This window comes from Carassius auratus, chromosome 14 (genome assembly GCF_003368295.1).
Source record: "Carassius auratus strain Wakin chromosome 14, ASM336829v1, whole genome shotgun sequence".
NCBI classification, from domain to species: Eukaryota; Metazoa; Chordata; class Actinopteri; order Cypriniformes; family Cyprinidae; genus Carassius; species Carassius auratus.
The window spans coordinates 29,252,257-29,274,669 of NC_039256.1; the positions used below are offsets into that span (position 1 = coordinate 29,252,257).

Consider the following 22,413-nt stretch of genomic DNA (forward strand, 5'->3'; position numbering starts at 1 on the left):
TTATTTAATTAGGCTAATAATAAAAATGTCCCTTTAAAGTCAAGAATATTTTTACTACAATGTCTTTACATTAGCTTATTTAATAGTTTTACAACACTCTGTGATGTAAATGTAATTTTTTTTTTTTTTAATAAAACGGCAGCTATGTGTCTTTTAAATGCTAGTTTAATAGCTATCGTTTTGTGTATGCTAAAATGTGTATACATATTTAAATAATATTTTAACTTTGCATATTTTTATTTTAATAAGGGTTGAAATGACACACAGGCAATATCTTACAGATCATTGACATTGACTGACACCTTGCTAACAAATGCACTCACTTCATATCTATATACATAGCTTTATTGAACATTTCCAGCATTCTTGCAAATTAGGAAAAATCTTATACTGTCATATTATGTGACGTCATGAGTAATCTGGTAAGTGCACAGAAGGGTGTGTTAATAAGTGTGGGTTTTTAGGTTCAAAATGAAGATGATGTGAAGAAAGGCTTGATCTGTGCTGCAAAAGCAATAGGACTTTGTTGTGAGAGAAAGCCGGAGGGTTCACTTATGGAGTTTCCTTTTCTCCCCAAACAGCCCAGTCTGATTGATGTAGGCAGGAACTGTTTCAGATGGGAAGCAGGAAGTGTCTGAGACAATAGAGGTTTTGAGGAGTGGTCCCCAGCTGTACGCTTATGGATGAAGAAAAAGGATGCCGTTGTGAATAAACTTTCCTCACTGCCAACAGAAAGCGGAAAGCATTTCTACTCAAACAACAAATGCTTAAAGCTGAGATGTACAAAAGTTCATTTCTAAATGCTCATCATAAATAAAAACACTAAACAGAATGTATTATATAACTTCCTGGATACAAATGCTGAGTACAACTTATGATATCTAGCAGGACTTATTAGAATTTGTATTAGTAGTACTAGTAATATTATTCATTTATTAATTTGTTGAAAGTAGAGTGTGTACCCTTGCATAAAGAAAATATATATTGTTATATATTATCAGTCAATACATTAAATTTTACAGAAAATGTTGTATTATTATATTACAATATATTGCAGTGTATTCAGGAATTTCCACTTTTAGTACTCTATCAATAAAGATATGGCTATATTGTAATGTTTGTAATTTTATGTTCAATAATAGTTTCAATAATAATAATGTATATGATAATTTCATTGTATATGTATTACAATATGATCCTGTGTTAATAAATATATTTGTCCATATGCTTTTATGTTAACATTTATATGGGAAAATGTATGTGTAATATATGTATAGAATATTGCACAAACATGACTATATATGTATATATATATATATATATATATATATATATATATATATATATATATATATATATATATAAAACACATACATGAAAATATATATGGTGTTATATATCAGTTATAACCATTTTTACAGGATTATAACTTGTTTTAGTAAACACCTTTTTATAGACCATCACTTACTGTATACTTTATATGAAATGTACAACTATGCAAACAATAAAGTGAAATAAACCTTTATAAATGTTTTTAACAAACGAAAAATAAATGAATTGAGTGTTTCAATAAAGTTATTGCATGTACAAATATTTTGAATATTTTCCATGCATAATATAGTGAACAATATAAGCACTAGTTTCCTGTGGATTGTATTTGTCCAGTATGTTTTGGTTTCATAAGGGATATACAAATACTTTAGAAATACAAAAGCAGACTATTTATTCTTCAGACACTGAGAAGAATGCCACTGAGTTAAAAGCACACAGACAGATCCAAATGTACTACACAGAATTGATTTTTACAGCCCCTGAGGCTTTTCAAGGCAGTCAAATACGCATAGATCTTTGTCACTTTAAAGAAAAAAGGGGGAAGTCCTTGCAATCTCACACAGGAAATCTTGACCTCAGAAAAGATGCTGTTTTATCAGGTGCATTACTGCTTGACAGAATGACAGAATGAGTTGTGTGCCAGTTCATTTAATAAAGTCACATAGGTCACAATGGTACAATACATCTGCATTTTGCACTGGAAACGTTGAGTAATAAAGTATTTACTGACACTGTTTAAGACTGTTTTCCACTAAATGATTTGATCATACACCATAAAACGTATCAGTTAAACATGTCTAATACAACCAAACCCTTCCTCAGTGTATGGACATAGAATAGTGGTCTTTAAATCTCTGCAAAACAATATAATGTTATTTTGTTCAATCCAAAGAATGCATGATTTACAAATGCAAGGGAAGCATTCTGGTCTGAGAATGATGCACAGTCGCTTTCACATACACACGAGACACGGGAGAGTCAGTGTGTGTTATCTTAGGTCTCATCGTCATCGCTGTGGTGCTGGGCTTTCTCCTCATTCACGCCGCTCTCGTCGATGTTCTCCAGAGAATCTGCTCTCTGCACTGTCAGGTCAGCCACGCTGATGCAGGGGAGCGTGTTCTGCTCCGGGTACCTCCACGGCTTCAGATTGGGATCGTGTCTCCGCTTCCACTCCGGGTACTTTAGGCAGGCTTTGTAAATCTTTTTCATGGCCTGTGTAAAAAAAATTACAAATTAAAAAAAAAAATAGTTGAAAGATCTGGACCATGCATTGTTACAGATGCTTTTATTTTCATGTGGCCATTATAAACCATCTTGTATGAGATGCTCATTTCTAACCACCAGATGGCAGCAGAGGAAAACTGAAATTTGGGATAGACAACATGAGCATGTCTGTTAAGTTTTTTTATGCAAGTAATCAGTAACATTTAAAAGTTATATAAAAAGCAATTCAGTTTAATAATATTTCACAAAAATCCTGTTTTGGAGCATAAGAGGCATCTTTTTGTATTGTATTTATTACATTTCCATATATAAAATGTATTTTCATATGAAGTAAAATCATATGTAAAGCCTAGTAAAAATCGAAACAATTTTATATATTAACATAACCAATACAATAGTATTGGACATATATGTCATGTACATGTACATCCATCCTCAAACCACATCAATACAAATATAAATATAAAGGATAGACATATATTTTTAAAAGAATATTACAAAAACATACAGATTTTTCTCTATGTTTTTAATACAGTTTAATATGCATAAATACATGAAAAATATACTGTTGACATATATTGTTGTTAAATATATAAAAAAACATTATATAGATATTATTAACATATATTCATACACACATTTTACTAATGGGAATTTATATATGTTATAAACATATATCCTCATCTACCCATAAAATGTATGTACATAAAAATTATATATGGCCTTATAGGTAACAAATATGGCACTATATATTAAATTTCCATGTGAGAAAAAAATAATATAATAATAATATGATATGATATTATATAATCTCAAAATGCTTTTTACACAAATTATGCAAATAATGTTTTTTTTAAATCAAGAAAGAAAATGTACTTACCTTTGGTGCCACTAATTGTGAGGCCCTGTTTACTACCCACTTGGGTAAAGACCCTGAAAAGAAATTGAGATAAATATATTGCTTTAAGAAATATGCACAGAGAACAAAAATCACCATTAATGTAATGTAAAGTATTCACCTCCTGAATGAAGCTGCAATAGTAAACATTTTTTGCTGTTTTTTAATCAGTTTTTTACACTGTACTTTTGCCTTTCTATTCCTGGAGTCTGCTGTACAAATGCAATAAACTGAATCTTAGTGTCTATCCCACAACGTCACAAACAGCTGGTGCATCACAGCAACGGAAGACATTAATAATCAAAGCCATCGCTCCAAGCAGCATGGAAAAGATGACATCAGCAAATTCATAAAATATGTGTAAAGCAGGAGTTTCAAAGGCTTCCTGACTCCCCACACTGTACAGCACAAGAGCACGAAGAAAAACAGAGATGGCTAGGCCCTCAAGACATTACATAAAATTACACCATGGAATACACACTTCTCTAAACACATGCATTTCTGCACACTTTTTTTAAGAAAGCAAGATGAGACTGCACTGCTCTTTGAAATGTGGTAGCGTTTTTGTATAAACACCAACAACCGAGACTGTAAACAGCCTAAGAATCATGTAAACAGGTAAGTTCATGGTGTACTTTTCCACCAAAAGAAGGGTCGTCTGATGCTGTGACTCCAGCATATTTAAAGGTGACACCTTTATTTATCTAGGTATTTTACTGTAAATGATAGTGATAATGGAAACTAGAGAAGTTCACCTCGTGGATCCACTTGTGTCAAGTAATAAAGAGTGCAGCAGTTTGCTCCGTTGGATTGGATCAAGTACCCAGTGAGTAAAGACACAGCTCTGACATATTCCTTCTTTGGTGGGTATTTCTGAAAAAGAGCAACAGTGAGCATTTCGTTTCCTTGGAAGGAGTCAGTGTTTAAAGTTGTAAGACTGGAAAAGATATACAAAGAGTCTGACCTAAACAGCTGAGATATTAAAGGGATAGTTCACCCAAAAATGACTCATCCTCATGTTGTTCCAAACCTGTATGAGTTTCTTCCTGCTGCTGAAAATAGAAGATTTTTTGAAGCAAGCAGTTGCTGGTCTTTATATGGGAGTCAATGGAGCAAATGTCTGGTCACCCACATTCTTTAAAATATCTTATTTTGTGTTCAGCAGAAGAAGGAAACTCGTATAGGATTGGAACAACATGAGCGTGAGGCAATGATGACATAATTAAATTTTTGAGTAAACTATCTCTTTAAATGGTTGGTTACTGTCTCAAAATACACTCCAAAATGAATCATATTAACAGCTATGCACCGAATAAATAAATATGTCAACATAAAATATAGATTTGAGTTCAATTTCTTTTATATTCTGACCTGTGTCTGTTCATAAACTGGCTAGAATACACTACACAAGTTTTGCCAAGAGTTTGTTTTTATTTGTCATGCGTTTCCTTGCAACGAGACGCATGTTTCTGTTTGTCTGAAACAACTTGAAACAACTTGAAACAACTTGTTAGTGATCGAGAGTTGTTAATGATGTCCAGTTTTTCAATGTAAATATTTGCAAAGTTGACAGTAGAGTTTTAAAATCAGGTTTTTAAAGTTGTGTAGTGCATTTCAGCCTTTATACAATATATATACCGCAACTATATTACAGTAATTTCATAAGATATCAATAATTGAGATACAAGGTTACACCAATTGGCTTTGCATGAAACTGATGTTTCAGTTGCACGAACAGATATAGCATTGTTCTGGACAACAGCGAATTTTGTAATCATCTGACCACAACTGACCAATCAGAATCAAGTATTTCAAAGAGCTGTACAATGAGCTGATATATTTCAGATTCATTAAGATTTTCCATGGAGAAAACAATGAAAGTCACAAGCCTGTTGACGCTAGACATGTAATTATTCATTACAACATGGGGACTTGATCACCCGACGCCGTACTTGATACCTCTGTCAGACTTTTGCCACTGATCAGGCCTCTTCTGTTTCGAGCGGCTCAAGACCTGGAAGACTGACCTACATACCAACTGACATACTGTGCTGGACTATTTGTTACCTCTGCCAAAATGTCTCTTAAAATCAGAGCTTCTACAGACCTAACGATCCAGACCAAACACAGACATACCGGGTGTTTGACCGAGTAGTTGATTATCAGATAGTCATTGCCAAGAGGAAGCCATGACCGCATGGTGACAAAATCTCTGTTCTTCAATGGACTTGGACATTTCCCTGTCAATAAACAAGGACATGCTTTAGCGGCCTGGTAAAGTGTGAAAAGACAAGAAGGTAAATCTGCACCACTGCATACTAAAATGCATATTTAAAAAATCTGCCAGGACATAATCCAGTAATTCTATTTTTAACTCTTAAAAGCTATGTAATGCATAATTCAAAATACAGGTAAAATACCTGTAACTAATAAATGATTTCATATTAATACAGTACTGTGTTCCCTGTTTTTTATCATATTATTTTTTACAATGTATTAAGTTTGCGATTTCTGTTTTCTATAAGCTTTTTGTTCTCACAACATAGCTTATAACAGCATTTTCTGTTTTCTTACTCATTATAATTGCAAATTGTTAAAAAATGGTTTTGTATGTAGACTGCATTTTGCATTTTAATACACTGTAAATGTGGTAACCTGCAATTGTTGCCTTAAAGATTTTTTTATTTCTACCTGATTTAACCCATACATTTTTTTTATGCTGGACTTGAATAAAGACATTTTTAGGTCACAATTTTTTCTCTCTCATCACTCTTTTATGATATTTTACAAGAGACTCCTCATGTACTGTCACTTTAAATAACCTCATCAATATCCTTTTATAATTTATTGCTGATATCCATACAAAGTATATCTGAGAGCACCACAAGACACTAGTTTAACCATAAACGTCCCAATGATTTATCACATTGTAGTTTAACTGTAGAAATTGCACTCCATCATAAAATGTACTGCAGCCAACTCATATATTGTAATCTTCTTAGTAAGAACAAATGGGCTTATTTTAAATAAATAAACAAATAAAATAAATAAAAAGGTGTTTTTGTGTGCTTCGCCAGGAACATGGTGGAAATAACAGCTCAGCTGAGAAAGAAACAAAGGAATGACTCACAGGAATAATATCCTACATCTGCATTAACTGTCAGTCGTCCAATATCGAAAGTGTCGATCATGTTAGTGTCCCATTTTTTCCGGTAGCTCGTGTCATGCAAGACATCGTTGAGAGTGTCTGCCATTACATCCTTGCACACGATTCTCATCTAAGAGAAAGAAAAAAACAGACATTGCCTTATTGAGACATTCAAAACTTAGAACTTTTCTATTACAGATGAATACAAAGTTCACAAAGTATGTTGAGCGGTGAAAAATCTCCTGTAGTTTTCCGTTTGATGCAGCCGTGATGAGAGATTGTGCTGAGAGATTTTGAATGCACTCTGTTACCGGGCAGATGAAAAATGACGAAGTGCTGACAAAGGCCTGCTACTATTATACACAGAGCTATTTGTTTCCTTATCTTTAAAAGCCCTGCCTTCTACGTGATTCAGCCATGTCAGGTCACAAAGAGTAAAAGTTGACACAGCAAACAGTGAGCATTAAAGGATCCTCAGTGTACTGAGAGATACAGTGGAGCTTTAGATTTAAGCATGTAGGCTGCATTTGTATGTCAAGCCCCAATGTTTTTTAAACGTATACTGTAGCAACCTTATCCTGGGTTGTGAGGAGGGTCAGGTAAGCATGAATACATCAAATGCAATGTGAGCAGATATTGTATGGCTCTACGACGCAAGAAACCGTGTAACCCAATCAACTCTACCCTGGCATCATTTAATAATTTATCCCCGACCCCCCACAACCCCAGCTTGATCGTTTGCTGCTCATTTCCATTGGGTTCCTTGGAGCAAGTTTTATTTAGTCTCTATGAATGGAATGTCGTCAAAGCCTACGAAGCTCAATTATTCATGAAAAGAACGCATCGGTGGCTTGGAGAGCTGCGTGAATTATTGACGAAGGCCTGTCATCTCCTTTCATTTTTGCAGGCGTTACAGGTCTAAATAATTTTTTAAACGTTGCTGAAACACCCCTCATGCATAGGTTCTCGCATCGGGATGGCTTTTAGCCATTGTCAGCAAGGTCAACAGAAGTGCTTTTGCACAAAAAAAAACCATAGAAAAAGATCCAACTCTGGTAGGCCAGCGGGAGGGGCTCAGGTTTCCTCATCTGAGCCTGCTTTTACTATGGTTTTCCGCTCTTAATGTTTCAGCACATCTCATGAGTGCAGTCCATCCCTGAGAGACCAGTCTTTCATCTCAGAGACTGTGGATCATGAAGCAGTCAGGACTTGCCAGCCCCACAGTACACTGAGTTTCCCCTGGGCAAATGGCCATAACCATATCTCTGTTTGCTTCTTTTTAAGATTTTCTCGGAAAAGGTCTGGATTCTGTGAGGAAAGCTACTGTTCGGGAGCTTAAAAGATATACTGGACTACTGTTTTTGCACAGTGAAGACTAATATACTGTTGCTTCAAAGGCTATGTATATTCAAGTCTTTGCTGAAACTATGTTTAAATTTTTGGTAAAACTAAATATGAAAAATATACTACTACTACTACTAAATATAATAAATACTAAAGTATCTTATGCTCACCAAAGCTGCATTTATTTAAACATAAATACAGTGGAACAGAAATATGTTTAAATGTTTTAAAATTATTTGAATGTATTTTAAAATGTAATTTACATCAGTGATTCCACAAAGCAGAATTTTCAATATCATTACTCCAGTCTTCAGTTCAGAAATCATTCTAATATGCTGATTTCCTGCTAAAGAAACATTATTTTATTCAAAAGAACAGCCATTATTTGAAAACTAAATATTTTGCAACATTATATGTGTCTGTGTATAATAATAATGCAGGTTCATGAGCTGTAAGACATAACTATAAGTAAAAATGCAATGGTTGTTAGACACAAAAAGGTGATGTGGTTAACAGCAAATTACTTCCTAAAATGCACAAGCCATTAGAACATTATCTCAGTATTGTTAATACGTTAATAATATGCCATATTGGAAAATCCAGCATTGGTGTTTTGTGAAATAGCAACTGGTTTCTATCTTGTCATTGTTGCTGCTCTATTCCAGTTAAACAAGTAAACTTGTTAAACAAGTAAACACATGCTAATGTGTATTTAGCAGCTAACAGTCTCACAGTTACAAGAATATTTCCTAGATTAACAGGTACTTATTTATTAGTTACTATTACTCACTTGTGAGACACTAACATACTTCCAAATTGTTGCTTGCCACATTTCACCAATTAAAATTACAATGTATTATTATTATTATTATTATTATTAGTAGTAGTAGTAGTATTATTATTATTATTATTATTTCATGCTACATCATGCATTAACTTAATACTGAATATCTGGTAGGTAGGGCTGAGCGATATGAGTAAAAATTCATTTCTATGTATTTTTTGGCTGATATCGATAATAACAGTATTGCTATATATATATATATATATATATATATATATATATATATATATATATATATATATATATATATATATATATATCATTCAAACTCGATATACCGCCCAGGCCTAGTAGTAAATAAATATTTAGACCTATTATTAGTGACTAATTGAATAGATAGGCTACTACTCACTACTGGATTACTAGTAATTAAAAAAGTTAAAGTAACGCAAAAATACATAGGCTAGTTAGTTGTACAATAAATGTTAAAACAGCTTGCCATATTATGCTGCGTTCTCCAGTAAACGAAGGATTTATTTTCTAAGCAAAGCAATAGTACACAGAATGTATTTTTCATAGCTATTTAGATGATGATCTGTAATATCGAAAATATGCTAGAGTTGGTCTTGTTTTAGTCGCTAATGCACTCGTTTGGTGAGTGTGTGCGTCTGTTGATCCGCATTGCAGTGCACTTGCCTTGAGTTTCTGCACAGTTTTGCACTCCTCGTCTTGACACCAAACCGTCACTCCTCCTTTATTAAAACGGGCGACCCAGCCGTCATGACTTTCACATTGATCTCGGAAAGATAAGAAATCGGTGTCGTCCGGTATCTGCACTGGCATCTTGGCTCCCGGTGCTGTGAATTAGACAGGTCTGCAGGGCAGCTAAAATCTCCTCTCATAAATGATCCGCTCGTTTGTGCTCAGCTCTTCACTTATCGATGATTTCCAGTTAGTTTTGGAAAACTGACGACTCAAAAACGCGTCTAACTGTTGCACCTCTGCTAACTGTGTATCGTTGTATCTAATGTGGAGCAGGTGTATTTGAGCATCCTCTTCAGTCCTGTATCAGTGCCATACTGGAGAGAGGCATTATATAGGCTAAGTAAGGCATCACGTTACTGCCATGTCGTTCTTCAGGTGGAGCAGTCTAGGGCTCCTTTAGTCAGACTGACTGATGAACCACGGATCAGGTGATCATGTTTGTCATTTCAAAGGATTTCTTTTCTGTGACTGTTTTGTTTAACCTGTGCAGGTGTGTAGCCTGAATCCAGCATCTACTGTTTCGTACTCTATCACCTTCCTTCAGCCTCACTCCTTACTATCATATTGTGCAGGGGAAAGTAAAAGTCTGCAGTAGTAGGGGAAACATTCCCAAATGAAGTCTAGAAAGATTGTTTTTGTGTTCTTTACTTTGTCAGAACATTCAGGATACCAGCAAAAATAAATAAATAAATAAAAAACAGCATAAAAAAAACTATTCTTAAAAAAAAAAAAAAAAAAAAAAAAAAAATATATATATATATATATATATATATATATATATATATATATATATAAGATATTAAGTATCAGATTAACTGTAAAAGTCGATCTGAAAATAAAAAAAAATAAATTAAAGTTGTGTTGTTTGGACGTTAGGGGAATGTTAACAGTATATTTGGAATTTAGACGTGGGATAACTTTGTAAACTCTAGAGCTCAGAATTATAATGAAATAGCCTCTCTGTGTGCACTGAAATGTTTTACTGGGTGGTTTATCTTCACTTGAGTAGCTGAAGCATCCATATGAAACATTGCCCATTCTCAGTTAAGCCAGATGCATGTGTAAGTTTTAAAGAATCTCTTTCAGATGCCAGATAACACGGCTTTCAGTCTGCTGCATGCTTTCTTGGGCTTCTACAATGAAGTAAACCGTCTGTAGCTTTACTAGTTATTGCTGAGTATACAGCAGAATGCTAAATCCCCCTTAAACAAAATGTTATTACATTTCACTTATTGTGCAACTGTTGGAGTTTGTTCACTTTTAATGTTTTGTGAGAAAATTAAATGAAATGTCTCTTATCTTAAGCAGATTTAACACCATTGTACACTTGATTAAAACATTTTGCTTATATCCAAATATTTCCCTTATGTCAAACAAGGAATGTGTGTATAACCATAAGATGGCACTAATGAACCCCTTATACAGTGGTTCTCCACTGAGGGCAAAAATAAAACAAGCTTTAAAATAAGCTAAAACTACTGAAAATTATGAAATAGTACTCCCACTGTCTTGAAAAACGTGCTTTTAAATGTATAGCTTCTGGATGTAGAAAATTAATGTAAATTTATAAAATTGCATATATATTGACATATATTTATAACTTATTTTAATTTTAGTTAGAATAGTTTTAGTTAGTTATTTTAGTCTATGAACACTCTTATAAACATATTACATGGGGCTCCATTTAATATATTTTTGTGGACATTGTGAAAACAATAAGAGGTAAAAAAAGACATAAAAAGACAACAACAAAAAAAACCTGTACTGCACCAATACTACACATGTCCCCTTCATCTCTCTGTTTTCATTGAGGTGAAGGCGCATTCAATTATGTCTATTTTGGGGGGGTTGTACCACTGTTAGATGACCACTGCTTTTATCTTTAGGCTGATCACATCCACATCCATTTGTTGCATTTTTCCTCTTAATGTTTGTCCGGTCCAGCTGTCCAGAAAGGCTTTGCTGTGTGTGTTTCTGGAATATTTTGTGATGAAATATTCATCCTCCTCTTCCTCCATGACAGGGTCCTGAGGTCACACAGGCTCTCCTCTTTCCCTGTCCTGTAATGTGGCCTAACAAGGGTTCACTGTAGACTGATTCATTGCATCAGGGTCAAACCAGGGCATTCAGTTCACGTCTCACACATGTCTAAACATCGCTGCCCCTGAAATATATTGTGGTTGAAGTTTAAGTGGTTGTGGAGTGCATTACACACTGAGAGGTTCAGCTGGACTTTTTCTTAGTGGAAGTATATGACTGATTGAACTTTTCCTTACTGAAAAAAACACATATTAAGGGAATGTTTAAGAGCAAAGGTCCACAAGAGCATGTTATGTTGACCCTTTCCCTTGAGACATCAGCCTCAGTAACCTGATCCTCTTATGTCATTAAAACATATACTTTCAGTCATTTTCCCACTTTAGAAACCACTGTTATGGTTGATATTTCTTTTGTAGCTGAATTGTCAATAGTTTTCTTTTTATGAAGTGTACATACACTGAAATATTGGACCAATACTTTGGACCAATTCTGAAAAAATATTAATTTGCCAAAAAAAAAAAAAAAAATCTGTAAAAATGTACTGTATAATTTTAAGGTTTTTTATAATATAAAAATACTTATATTTATTTTTTAAAGGTATTCTACCATTAATTTGAATTTTACACTGCATTGCATTGTTATTGAATTTACTGAGCTGCAAGTAGTTTTTCTGTTATTTTACACACAGACACACACACACAAAAAAAAACACACAAATATTTATATATATATATATACATATAAAAATGTTTTTGCTTAATTTATTTTACTTACAATGAATGCAGACAGCTTTGAAAGACATTCATGCTTGTGATGTCTTTTCAAAAAAATGCAAAAAAAGAAAACAAAAAGTTAATAAAACCTGCAAGATTTTTTGTCAGTATAGCAGCCGATATGTCTCCTGCACATCAACATTTTTCATTGTTCTTAACATTGATTATTTCTCTCTCTCTCTCTCTCTCTTTCTCTCTCTCTCTCTCTCTCTCTCTCTCTCTCTCTTCCTTAGTGTAGTTTTTTTTCTTAGCTTTTGAACAAAACAGTTTTAATCTGGAAACCATGATTTTTGACTAGAGCAATATTGAAATGCACTGTAAATTAATGACACGTTCTTTTTTCAATGTGAGACAGTAGCTCTATCTAAACAGAAGTGAGCGATAATAATGGCATGTCCATTACTCTGGAAATTTAATGTCACTTGAAGTATGAAGGACTATTAATTACAAAATGCCATTTTTCTCTGACGCTGGCATAAACATAGAAAACATGGGATGTTTAAGTCCAAGAACATCTGAAAATAAAATAGCTCTTGATGTTGGCCATTAAACAAAGTACATGAATTATGTCAGCAGATTTCCGCACATCTGATTCATCGGCTGACCGGAAAAATGTTCCCGGATTGTTTATAACAGGGAGTTCATGCAACTTGTGGGCAACCATGAAAATTTGCTCAAAACCATCTGGTATATCTTACTGTAACCTAGTGTGTTCATGTCCATTAGATTTCTTTTTAAATATTATTTTAGAGTCAACATCTGTTTGCTAAATGGTTTTCTGGCTTCAGTTAACCTGCTCTTGGTAGCAGGAAGTAATGCCAGACAGTAAGGAGACCACTGGTACCCCAAGGAGAGGGGAAAAACACCTTTAATTGTTTCCCCATTCCCGTGGCTTGATATGCTGCAGCTGCAGTGATACATGGTGCATCGGCATTTTTCAATCCATTACAAATGATTCTGTTGACATCTGCGTGTTGAATCAACAATGGAAAGAGAGAATAATTCAAAACTAAAAGTTGGAAAAGGGCACTGAGAAACTTCAAAGGAGAGCTCACCCTAAATTAGCACACAATGGGCCTCATTTATCATTAGAAAAGAGCAGTTTGCATGATGTAATTCATTAAACATTCGTATGACACCAATCTCATTTTACAAATGATCGCACGTTGATAAATGTGGCGGCATAAAACAATAGTCATTTGAATATCACTCCACTAAAAACACCCTGGTTTAGAAACCTCACCCCTAGAGTTTACGACACGGAGAAACGAAACCCGTCCAAAAAGAGGAAGGAATCTCATCAAAGAGAAATTGATCTTACTCCGAAAACACCCATTAACCTTGTAATTGCAAACAATTAGGCTACATTCATTTATGTAATTTATATGTATATTAAAATACTGGAAATATAAAGAGCCTATTTAATTCCCCTCACTCTACAACAAATATTTTACATTTAACAGTACAAGAATGAAAAATAGTTTATAAAATTTATATTAAACTATAAAATAAAACCCAACTTAGGCTATAGTGGCTTTCAATATAACTAGCAAACTAATTTGAAGCAAAACTAAAGTGTAACTGGGCTCAAGAGTTTGTCATAGGCCTAGAACAAGAATCCAAATGTTTCAATTTTTGCCATATTTCTAACATTTGTTTGCATAACTATTAGGATATTCGTTATGTAGCCTAAACATGGCTTTATACTTTACTTATTTTCTAATGTCCATGTAAAACCCTACATATGTGCAAAAATATTTGCATGGGTACTGCACGCTGATTTAACAGTGGACCTTTTAAAATAAACAATAAGTACACTCTTAGAAAAAAGGGTTCATTGGGGTTCTATATAGAACCATAGGGTTCTTTACTCAACTCCAAAGAACCTTAAAAAGGTTCTATAATGACAAGAAAGAACCCTTTTGGAACAAAGGTTCTTTAGGCTATTATTCGTATTTGTAATTAAATTATTGTTTGTAGTAACTTAATATCACATTTTAATCATGCTGATTTTTGCAGAAAAACTGAAATTACACTCTTCGTGTGATATTGATTAATAAATATATACATTTTCTAACCCCCATATCTTGAATTCTGTGATCATTCAAATGCATTCAAAAATAATGAGCACTCAAAATGCACACGCGCCATGTGCACTAGTATGACTTCATCATGTAACTTTAGCCTAGTTAACTTAGTTTTTGAAAATACTTGATACTGTTAAAAGGTACATCATTAAAACAAAAAATAGTTACCTAAACACACCTAAACCATAAACACCTAAACACACATGGAAAACGTAATTTGAACTAGCTACTAAATTAGTTAATCCTATCCATATACATGATTCCTGATCCCCAAACTGACTCAAATGATTCGCGAAACTACTCCAAACTCCCGAACTGACTCAAATGATTCGCGAACCCGCTCCGAATTCTCGAACTGACTCAAATGATTCGCGATCCCGCTCCGAACTCCCAAATTGACTCAAATGATTCGCGATCCCCAAACTGACTCAAATGATTCGCGAACCCGCTACGAACTCCCGAACTGATTCAAATGATTCGCGATCCCGCTACGAACTCCCAAATTGACTCAAATGATTCGCGATCCCCAAACTGACTCAAATGATTCGCGAACCCGCTCCGAATTCTCGAACTGATTCAAATGATTCGCGATCCCGCTACGAACTCCCAAATTGACTCAAATGATTCGCGATCCCCAAACTGACTCAAATGATTCGCGAACCCGCTACGAACTCCCGAACTGATTCAAATGATTCGCGAACCCGCTACGAACTCCCGAACTGATTCAAATTATTTGCAATCCCGCTCCGAACTCCCAAATTGACTCAAATAATTCGCGAACCTGCTACGAACTCCCGAACTCACTCAAATGATTCGAGATCCCCAAACAGACTCAAATGATTTGCGAACCCGCTACAAACTCCCAATCTGACTCAAATGATTCCCGCCCCGAATTCTCTAACTGATTCAAATGATTCCCCAGATAGCAAAGTGAAAAAAAAATGCATTGTTCTTCACCAAACTGTTGTTGGATTGTTGGAAGAAGTTGCTGTTGGTACCATTCTTTATTCATGGCTTTGTTTTAGACATTAATCAAATATAGTATGTTTTATTTGTATTGTTAGATGTAAAGTTATACATTTAATGCAGCACATGGTAGCAGTTATGCTAACAGTCGAGCAGGTTAGTGAAGCGGTGTTTTTATACTTTTGACATCACCCTTTTATACTGCTCTCTTTCTGGCTTAAGTCACACAGAATTAAAAAAGACATTTAAAGGGGTCATGAAATGACAAACCAAATTTGCCTTGATCTTTTGGAATATAAGAGGTCTTTGTACCATTAAAACGTCCTGCAAGTTTCATAGCTTAAGACGTCCTCCCCATTATAAACGAGCCATTTATTTAATCAAGCTCTTAATACAGCTCGTTCTGGATCCATGGTAAGAAGTGACTTCACGGTGCGAAGTGACTTCACGGTGCGAAGTGACGTTCCAACCATTTCCAAATGCGCTTAGGAGTCCCGACCTAAATCAAATGTTTTGCGAACTTCGAAGCCCCGATCAAATGATTCGCGAAACACGCTTCAGGGTCCCGATCTGAATCAAATGTTTTGCGAACTCCGAAGCCCCGAATGCAAAGATTCGTGAAACGCGATTCGGAGTACCGATTAGAATCGTTTTGCGAACTCGATCCGAAGCCCCGATCAAATGAGTTGCGAAATGCGCTTCGGAGTCCCGATCTGAATCAAATGTTTTGCGAACTCCGAAGCCCAGATCAAATGAGTCGTGAAATGCGCTTCGGAATCCCGATCTGAATCAAATGTTTTGCGAACTCCAAAGCCTCGATCAAATGATTCGTGAAACGCGCTTCTGAGTCCCGATCTGAATCAAATGTTTTGCAAATCAGCTCGAAAGGCCTGATCTCAAATGATTCGCGAAACGCGCTTTGGAGTCCCGATCTGAATCAAATGTTTTGCAAACTTAGTCAGCTATCCATGCAAAGTCAGTGTGGTGTACAGAGATCACTAATGTGTCGTCATCATGATGTATTCCTAGTAGTGAACGCAAAGCATTTTGGGAATCCGCGGCACAAACATTAGGCGCTAGACTTCTTTGCATGAGGGAAGAATGCAGTGTTCAAGATGCTGCCTGCCTATAAACTGCAATAGTCGTTCTAACAATAGAAGTGCCATAAAGCTTAAGAATGGAATATGATTTTATAGTTTTCCAGCGTGGAAAAGTAATAGTACAAGCCATGTTTCAGAGGTGACAAAAAGGCGACGAATGGCATGAATAGCAGCGATAAGGAGGCCAAGATTACCTTCGAAAACACTCCACCACACATGATGGTGTGTTCAAAGCATTTTCACAAAGGTAAGTTACAATTACTCTCTGTAAATGTTAACTGTTAACTAGCATGTAATGGCTAGAAAATGAGCTTAAGTTACCAATGTACTAAAGCGATACGTTAATCAGTTTTAAATGTTGTACATCTAGGCTACATTGCAATTTATTTGTATTTACTCGCTGTGTTATAAACTGCAATAGTCGTTCTCAAGATAGAAGTGGCATAAAGCTTAAGAACGGAATATCCTTTTATCGTTTTCCAGCGTGGAAAAGTAATATTACAAGCCATGTTTCAGAATGGCATGGATAGCAGCGGTGAGGAGGCCAAGGTTACCTTCGATAACACTCCACCACACATGATGGTGTGTTCAAAGCATTTTCACAAAGGTAAGTTACAATTACTCTGTAAATGTTAACTGTTAACTAGCATGAAATGGCTAGAAAGTTAGCTGAAGTTATCAATGTACTAAAGCGATACGTTAATCAGTTTTAAATGTTGTACATAGGCTACACTGCAATTTATTTGGTGACTGTGTTTGCAGGCAAACCTGCCTATGAAATGTTGGAGTGTGATCCTGCTTTGATTACAGGAATAAATTAGTTTAAAATATATTAAAATAGAAAAGTAATTTTAAATTGTCATTTCACAACATTACTGTTTTTATTATTTATTTATTTTTATCAAACAAATAAATGCAGCCTTAGTGAACAGAAGATGCTTCTTTTAAAAACATTTAAAAAATCTCGCTGACCCCAAACTTTTGAACGGTAGTGTGTGTTGTGTGTATCCTCTGGATTCCTTAGGAATAGAGGTTGTGCTATGATACAATTTCTTTATATTGTTACCTTCAGACACTACACCTGCACCTGAGATGGAAGGTCCACACCACTCATGAGACTGAGCTGAAGACTTTGCTGGATAAAATTGTGGTTGTGACCAATGTGTCCAAGTATTGCTGCAAAGGCGTCATGTTAGAATTATACACCATGCTCACATCTAATATGTAAATTGTTTTTTTTTTTCTTCTAAAGATTTTGTAATGTCTCTTCTGACATGTAATGTTTATAGCCATGTCTGTAAATAAAATACACAAAGATTGAATTAAATTCTGCCTCCTTTATCTGTATTAAGGAAGAACTGTGCAAAATCAGTGTTCTTTGGTTGCAACACAATTACATCACTTAAATAGTAGTAACAACCAACTTAATTTCAGTTTCTTTACATATTTAACATGTAAATACATTTAGATGAATACATTAACATTATAAAGAGTCCATAGAAATGATGAGAAACTGGAAATGTATGAGAAAGATAAGAACTGGAATTGCATAAGGTAGGTTTGTGGGTGATAAGTCATAGACATCTGCAAGCATCGCATTGCCATGATTCTTCTCTGGCTGGTGCGCTGCTGAGTCCCACGCAGTATGAATGAAACCACTGTATAGGACAGTTCTGATTATCGCAAGCAAACATGTCATCAAGCTCTTCAGGCTGTCTGCAAAAGCACCACAACACAGCCTTTTCACATGCCCTTCTTTTGGGCTGGAGGGTTGTAACCAGTCGCTCTGCTCGTAAGGATCGAGTCCTTTGATTCTCTTTTTCTCGTCATATCTCATCTTTGCATTAGGATTTCGTTTTAGGCGGTATGGTCCGACAATGTTTTCTTTAGCCCGCTGCATTTTGTAGGATTATATTCTGTTTTTTTCAAGCTAATTTTTCATTATTTTCATGCGTTGCCGCCCAGTTGGTCACATGTATTAGCGATCTCTGTAGGTACAGCTGTCCAGGTCAACATCTGACGTGCTGATCTCTTCAACGGTCATCCCAGGAAACCTGCAACAAAAACAAAATCAATGTTTTCTTTTTCATCGTTTCACATTCACGTAAGACAAAAATGGCTGAGTTTATGATGATGTACTGATGTAGTTTTCTATATATTGGTCGACAAATATGAAAGAAGTCAGTTTCGACTCTGAACAACCTTTTCTACAGTGGAAATACACGGAACAGTCCAAGAACGGACACAAACCAGGAACCAGCAGTGCGACCGCTGCTCTCTGTGCACGCGCTAGTGCTTCATGAACGCTGCACACAAACAGGGCGCAAATTATTTCCGTTCCTGCATTTAATCATTTTTAATCAAATTGGAATTCGAACGCTGGAATCGTTAAGCAGAATCGAAATGCACACGTCTTATCGAATACCCGGTTCTTTGAAATTTGGAACCGTTTCTAAAATGGAACCGGTTTTCGATACCAATCCCTACCCTTTTCCCAATCACTCCACCGGCCTCGCTCCATTCCCAAGGCTCTCTGCCCCACCCCAATCGTCACAATTACTTTTTTAATGATCTCAGTAATAACATTGTTAAATAAAATTAGCATTGCTAACAGGCAAGTGCTTTTATTTTAAATTCGACAAATATTTTAAATTAAATTTTTTTTTTTGCCAGTCCTAGAATCGCCTATGCAATTTTTTGTTTTTGTTGACATTTCTAATTGTAAACACAGCCATGTTGAAGCCTGCAGTAAATGTTTTGCATTATGGCAGTCCACTCTGCTTATTGTTTTTCGAAAATGTTAGACTCCTGTTTGTCATTGTGCACATAACTTCACGCCAATAAATCATCAGAAATATTGGTCTTTACATTCGTCCTGTCTGTTGTCCTTGGATTTGCCTATATTTGGTGTTATTTGCCATATAAAACTTATAAAAATATATTTTACAATCGATTCAATGATCACTTGTCTCTCAGATCAAATAGGATTTTTTTCACAAAAGTGACAACCCAGGAAAGCAAAGTACAGGGACCAATTTGCTGCCCTAGGCAAGATTTTACCTGGCGCCCCATGCATCACAGCCCATTTCACCCTGTCATTGTGTTCATGATTTAGCAAATATATATATATATATATATATATACACACACATTACAGCAGAACTGTTTCCAACACTCATAATAAATCATCATATTAGAATGATTTCTAAAGGATCATGTGATAGACTGGATGTCACATGTGACACTGAAGAATGGAGTAATGATGCTGAAAATTCAGCTTTGCATCACAGAAATAAATGATAATTTAAAGTATAATAAATTGAAAAAAATAAATTTTTTAAATTGTAATAATATATCACAATATTACATTTTTTTCTGTATTTTTGATCAAATAAATGCAGGCTTGATGAGCAGAAGAAACTTCTTTCAAAAACATTAAAAATAGTAATGTTTCCAAACTTTTGGCCTGTACTGTATCCCCCCAAAACTGCACAACTGTAGAGTAAAACATTAACAAAAAAGTGATAATAAAAAATGCGTCTTAAAACTGACATGATTGTACAAAATCACAGTCTGGGGACTCATAACTCAGAACGACTGCTAACATTAAGTTTAAGGTAAAAATAACTGCCATGAAATTATAGTATCTTACTCCTATGCAATAAATTGTTCTTTCACTACATCTCTTTACCTCTGTCTTTATCCTCTTCTCTTCTTTTTGGCACTGTATCTATCGCAGACTATGCTCATTTATAATGTGTCATGTAAATTCGGCCTTCCGTCACAATCAGGAAACTTTCACCGTGTCTAGAACTGGCGCACGCTGCCAGGCCCGTTTCTACGAGCTGTGTGTTAACAAAAGCAGTGCTGTCTACATTGGATGCGGCGTCGGGCACGCTACACAACAAATTACTGATGATCGTGCGCGCGCTCTGTTTCTGACGCACTTCAAGCACTCGATGGGCGGGGGAAGATTGAAGAGCCGGACTTTTTTTTTCTTTTTTTTTTTTTTGCTTTATTTGGTAGTATTTCGAATTAATGGTTTTTAAATAGTAGCCTATTATTAAAAAAAATATGTAAAAAAAAAAAAAAATCACTCGTTCACTCATTCTGGCGCCCCTATGGATGAGTGGCGCCCTTAGCATCCGCCTATGCCGCGGGCCGGCCCTGGCAAAGTAAACGGTCTCTCATTTGTAGGTTGCATTGATACCTAGCGGTGGATGCAAGTAAAACAGTATAACAGTACCTCATGTTTTTTCTTCTCACCTGAAATTCATGCAATAAACATGTTTTTGACAAAGATTTTAAGTCTATATAGCCTGCATCAAAATGAGGTTTGCAATGATGTGCCCGAAGGCAAGGGTTAAAGACCCAGTTAGTGACGTCACGATATGCTAATTTGTTTAAATTCATACCTACGTCATCACCATCACCAAAATTTTCCTTTTTTTTTTTACACTGAAACTGAAAAAAAAAAAACTGTTTCAGTTTCCTCTTTGGTCCACGATGTATTTTTCACAATCAGGAGAACAAGGTGTGTACTGTGAGAGCAGAATGGCTTGTCAGACATAGCAACAGTATTTAAGAAGGGCCGTTTTTTTGGGAATGGTCAGTTGATTGCTATGATCAAAGCTGATTTTTCAGCAACATTACTTCAGTCTTTAGCATCATATGATCTTTCAGAAATCATTAAAATATGCTACTTTTTGCCAAAGAAACACTTGTGATAAATATTTTTGTGTAAACCGCATAGTTTATTTATTCATTTTAAAGCTTGATTGTTATATAGACAACAAACTTCTAAATGGTAATGTACACTACATTTTTTAAAAGAAATTCATATTTTTATTCAGCAAGGATGCATTAAATTAATCAAAGTGAGTGTCAAGAAGAAATTTCTATTCATCAAAGAATTATCTCTCTCTCTCTCTCTCTCTCTCTCTCTCTCTATATATATATATATATATAAGTGTTCAGCGCGTGTGCTCATTAAAACACGCAGAATTTACAAAATCTGCTTGTGTGTGTGTATAGTATGAGACCGTTCTAATAGTTTACTTGACCCTCTAACACTTGCACTCTCTATCTGTTTTCTCACCGCTTGTTTTCTTCAAAATAGAAAAAGAAAAAATATTCCACTTCAGACTTTAAGTAACTTAATTAATGTTAGCCTATACCATTCAGTGGCAGACGGACAACCCATGAGGCTATATAAAATAATGAAGAAAAATAAATTTAGTTACTCTTTTTCTTGGTGTGAGAGTGCACCTGCAGATCTCTGATTCCTCTGATCAAGGCGAACGCCAGAACTGACTCAAATGATTCGCGAACCCGCTCCGAACTCTCAAACGGACTCAAACAGGGGCGGCGTTAGGGGTGGGCTAAGGGGGCTGGAGCCCCGAATGTTTTTATTACCACCATGTCATCAATGAGTTTTCATGCCCAATAAAGTAATTTATATTAGAATTTAAATAAATATATAAATATCTCTCGACTAAAGTCCACAGTGTCTGTAAATTTACCCAAGTAAGTACGCGTTGTCATTCACATCCGACGAAAACCGCCCACTGAGTCTAGTGCTTTTAATTGACATGTAAACTGGCCAACCATGGATAAGCGTCTGTACAAACCAGCCAATGAAGTGAGATCTTTTGGGGGCAGGCGGTTTGTTGGCGTGTAGTATTTAGATCAATTTATTCGAAAATTAAAATGGATATTTCAAAATTAATCTTATTCTTCTTAAAAAAAAAAGGAATTAAAACCCCCCAGCCAAAACACTTGAATGCCAAGATACAACAGCTTACTTCAGGTATCTGTAACTTTTATATTTATTTTTCGGTTTTAAATTGTGTCTGATTTAACGTCACAGTTTGAACATCGAACAGTTAAGGGTTGCGCAGCACAGTCTGTAGGGGACACACACACACACACACACACACACTTGTTTTTCTG

The 22,413-nt window shown here is 35.3% G+C and overlaps 1 protein-coding gene across 1 annotated transcript; it reads right to left on the reverse strand.

The window, feature by feature from the left end:
- Nucleotides 1–1,706: 1,706 nt before the first annotated feature.
- Nucleotides 1,707–10,092, reverse strand: LOC113114531 (START domain-containing protein 10-like). The gene is made up of 6 exons (XM_026281443.1): nucleotides 9,427–10,092; nucleotides 6,585–6,732; nucleotides 5,591–5,694; nucleotides 4,210–4,327; nucleotides 3,437–3,489; nucleotides 1,707–2,544 (listed from the first exon to the last, which is right to left on the reverse strand). Exons 1-6 carry the CDS (start codon nucleotides 9,571–9,573, stop codon nucleotides 2,326–2,328), a joined length of 789 nt encoding a protein of 262 aa, XP_026137228.1. The 5' UTR covers nucleotides 9,574–10,092; the 3' UTR covers nucleotides 1,707–2,325.
- Between the last annotated feature and the right edge of the window lie 12,321 nt (nucleotides 10,093–22,413).

What these genes read in the sequence shown, in the direction of transcription:
- LOC113114531 (XM_026281443.1), bottom strand. Translation starts at nt 9,573, where the DNA reads ATGCCAGTGCAGATACCGGACGACACCGATTTCTTATCTTTCCGAGAT. An exon ending in ACTACTCGGTCAAACACCCG is followed by an intron (nt 4,328 to 5,590) that starts GTATGTCTGTGT and finishes GCTCTTTTTCAG; the next exon opens with AAATACCCACCAAAGAAGGA. An exon ending in GACACAAGTGGATCCACGAG is followed by an intron (nt 3,490 to 4,209) that starts GTGAACTTCTCT and finishes ATTTCTTTTCAG; the next exon opens with GGTCTTTACCCAAGTGGGTA.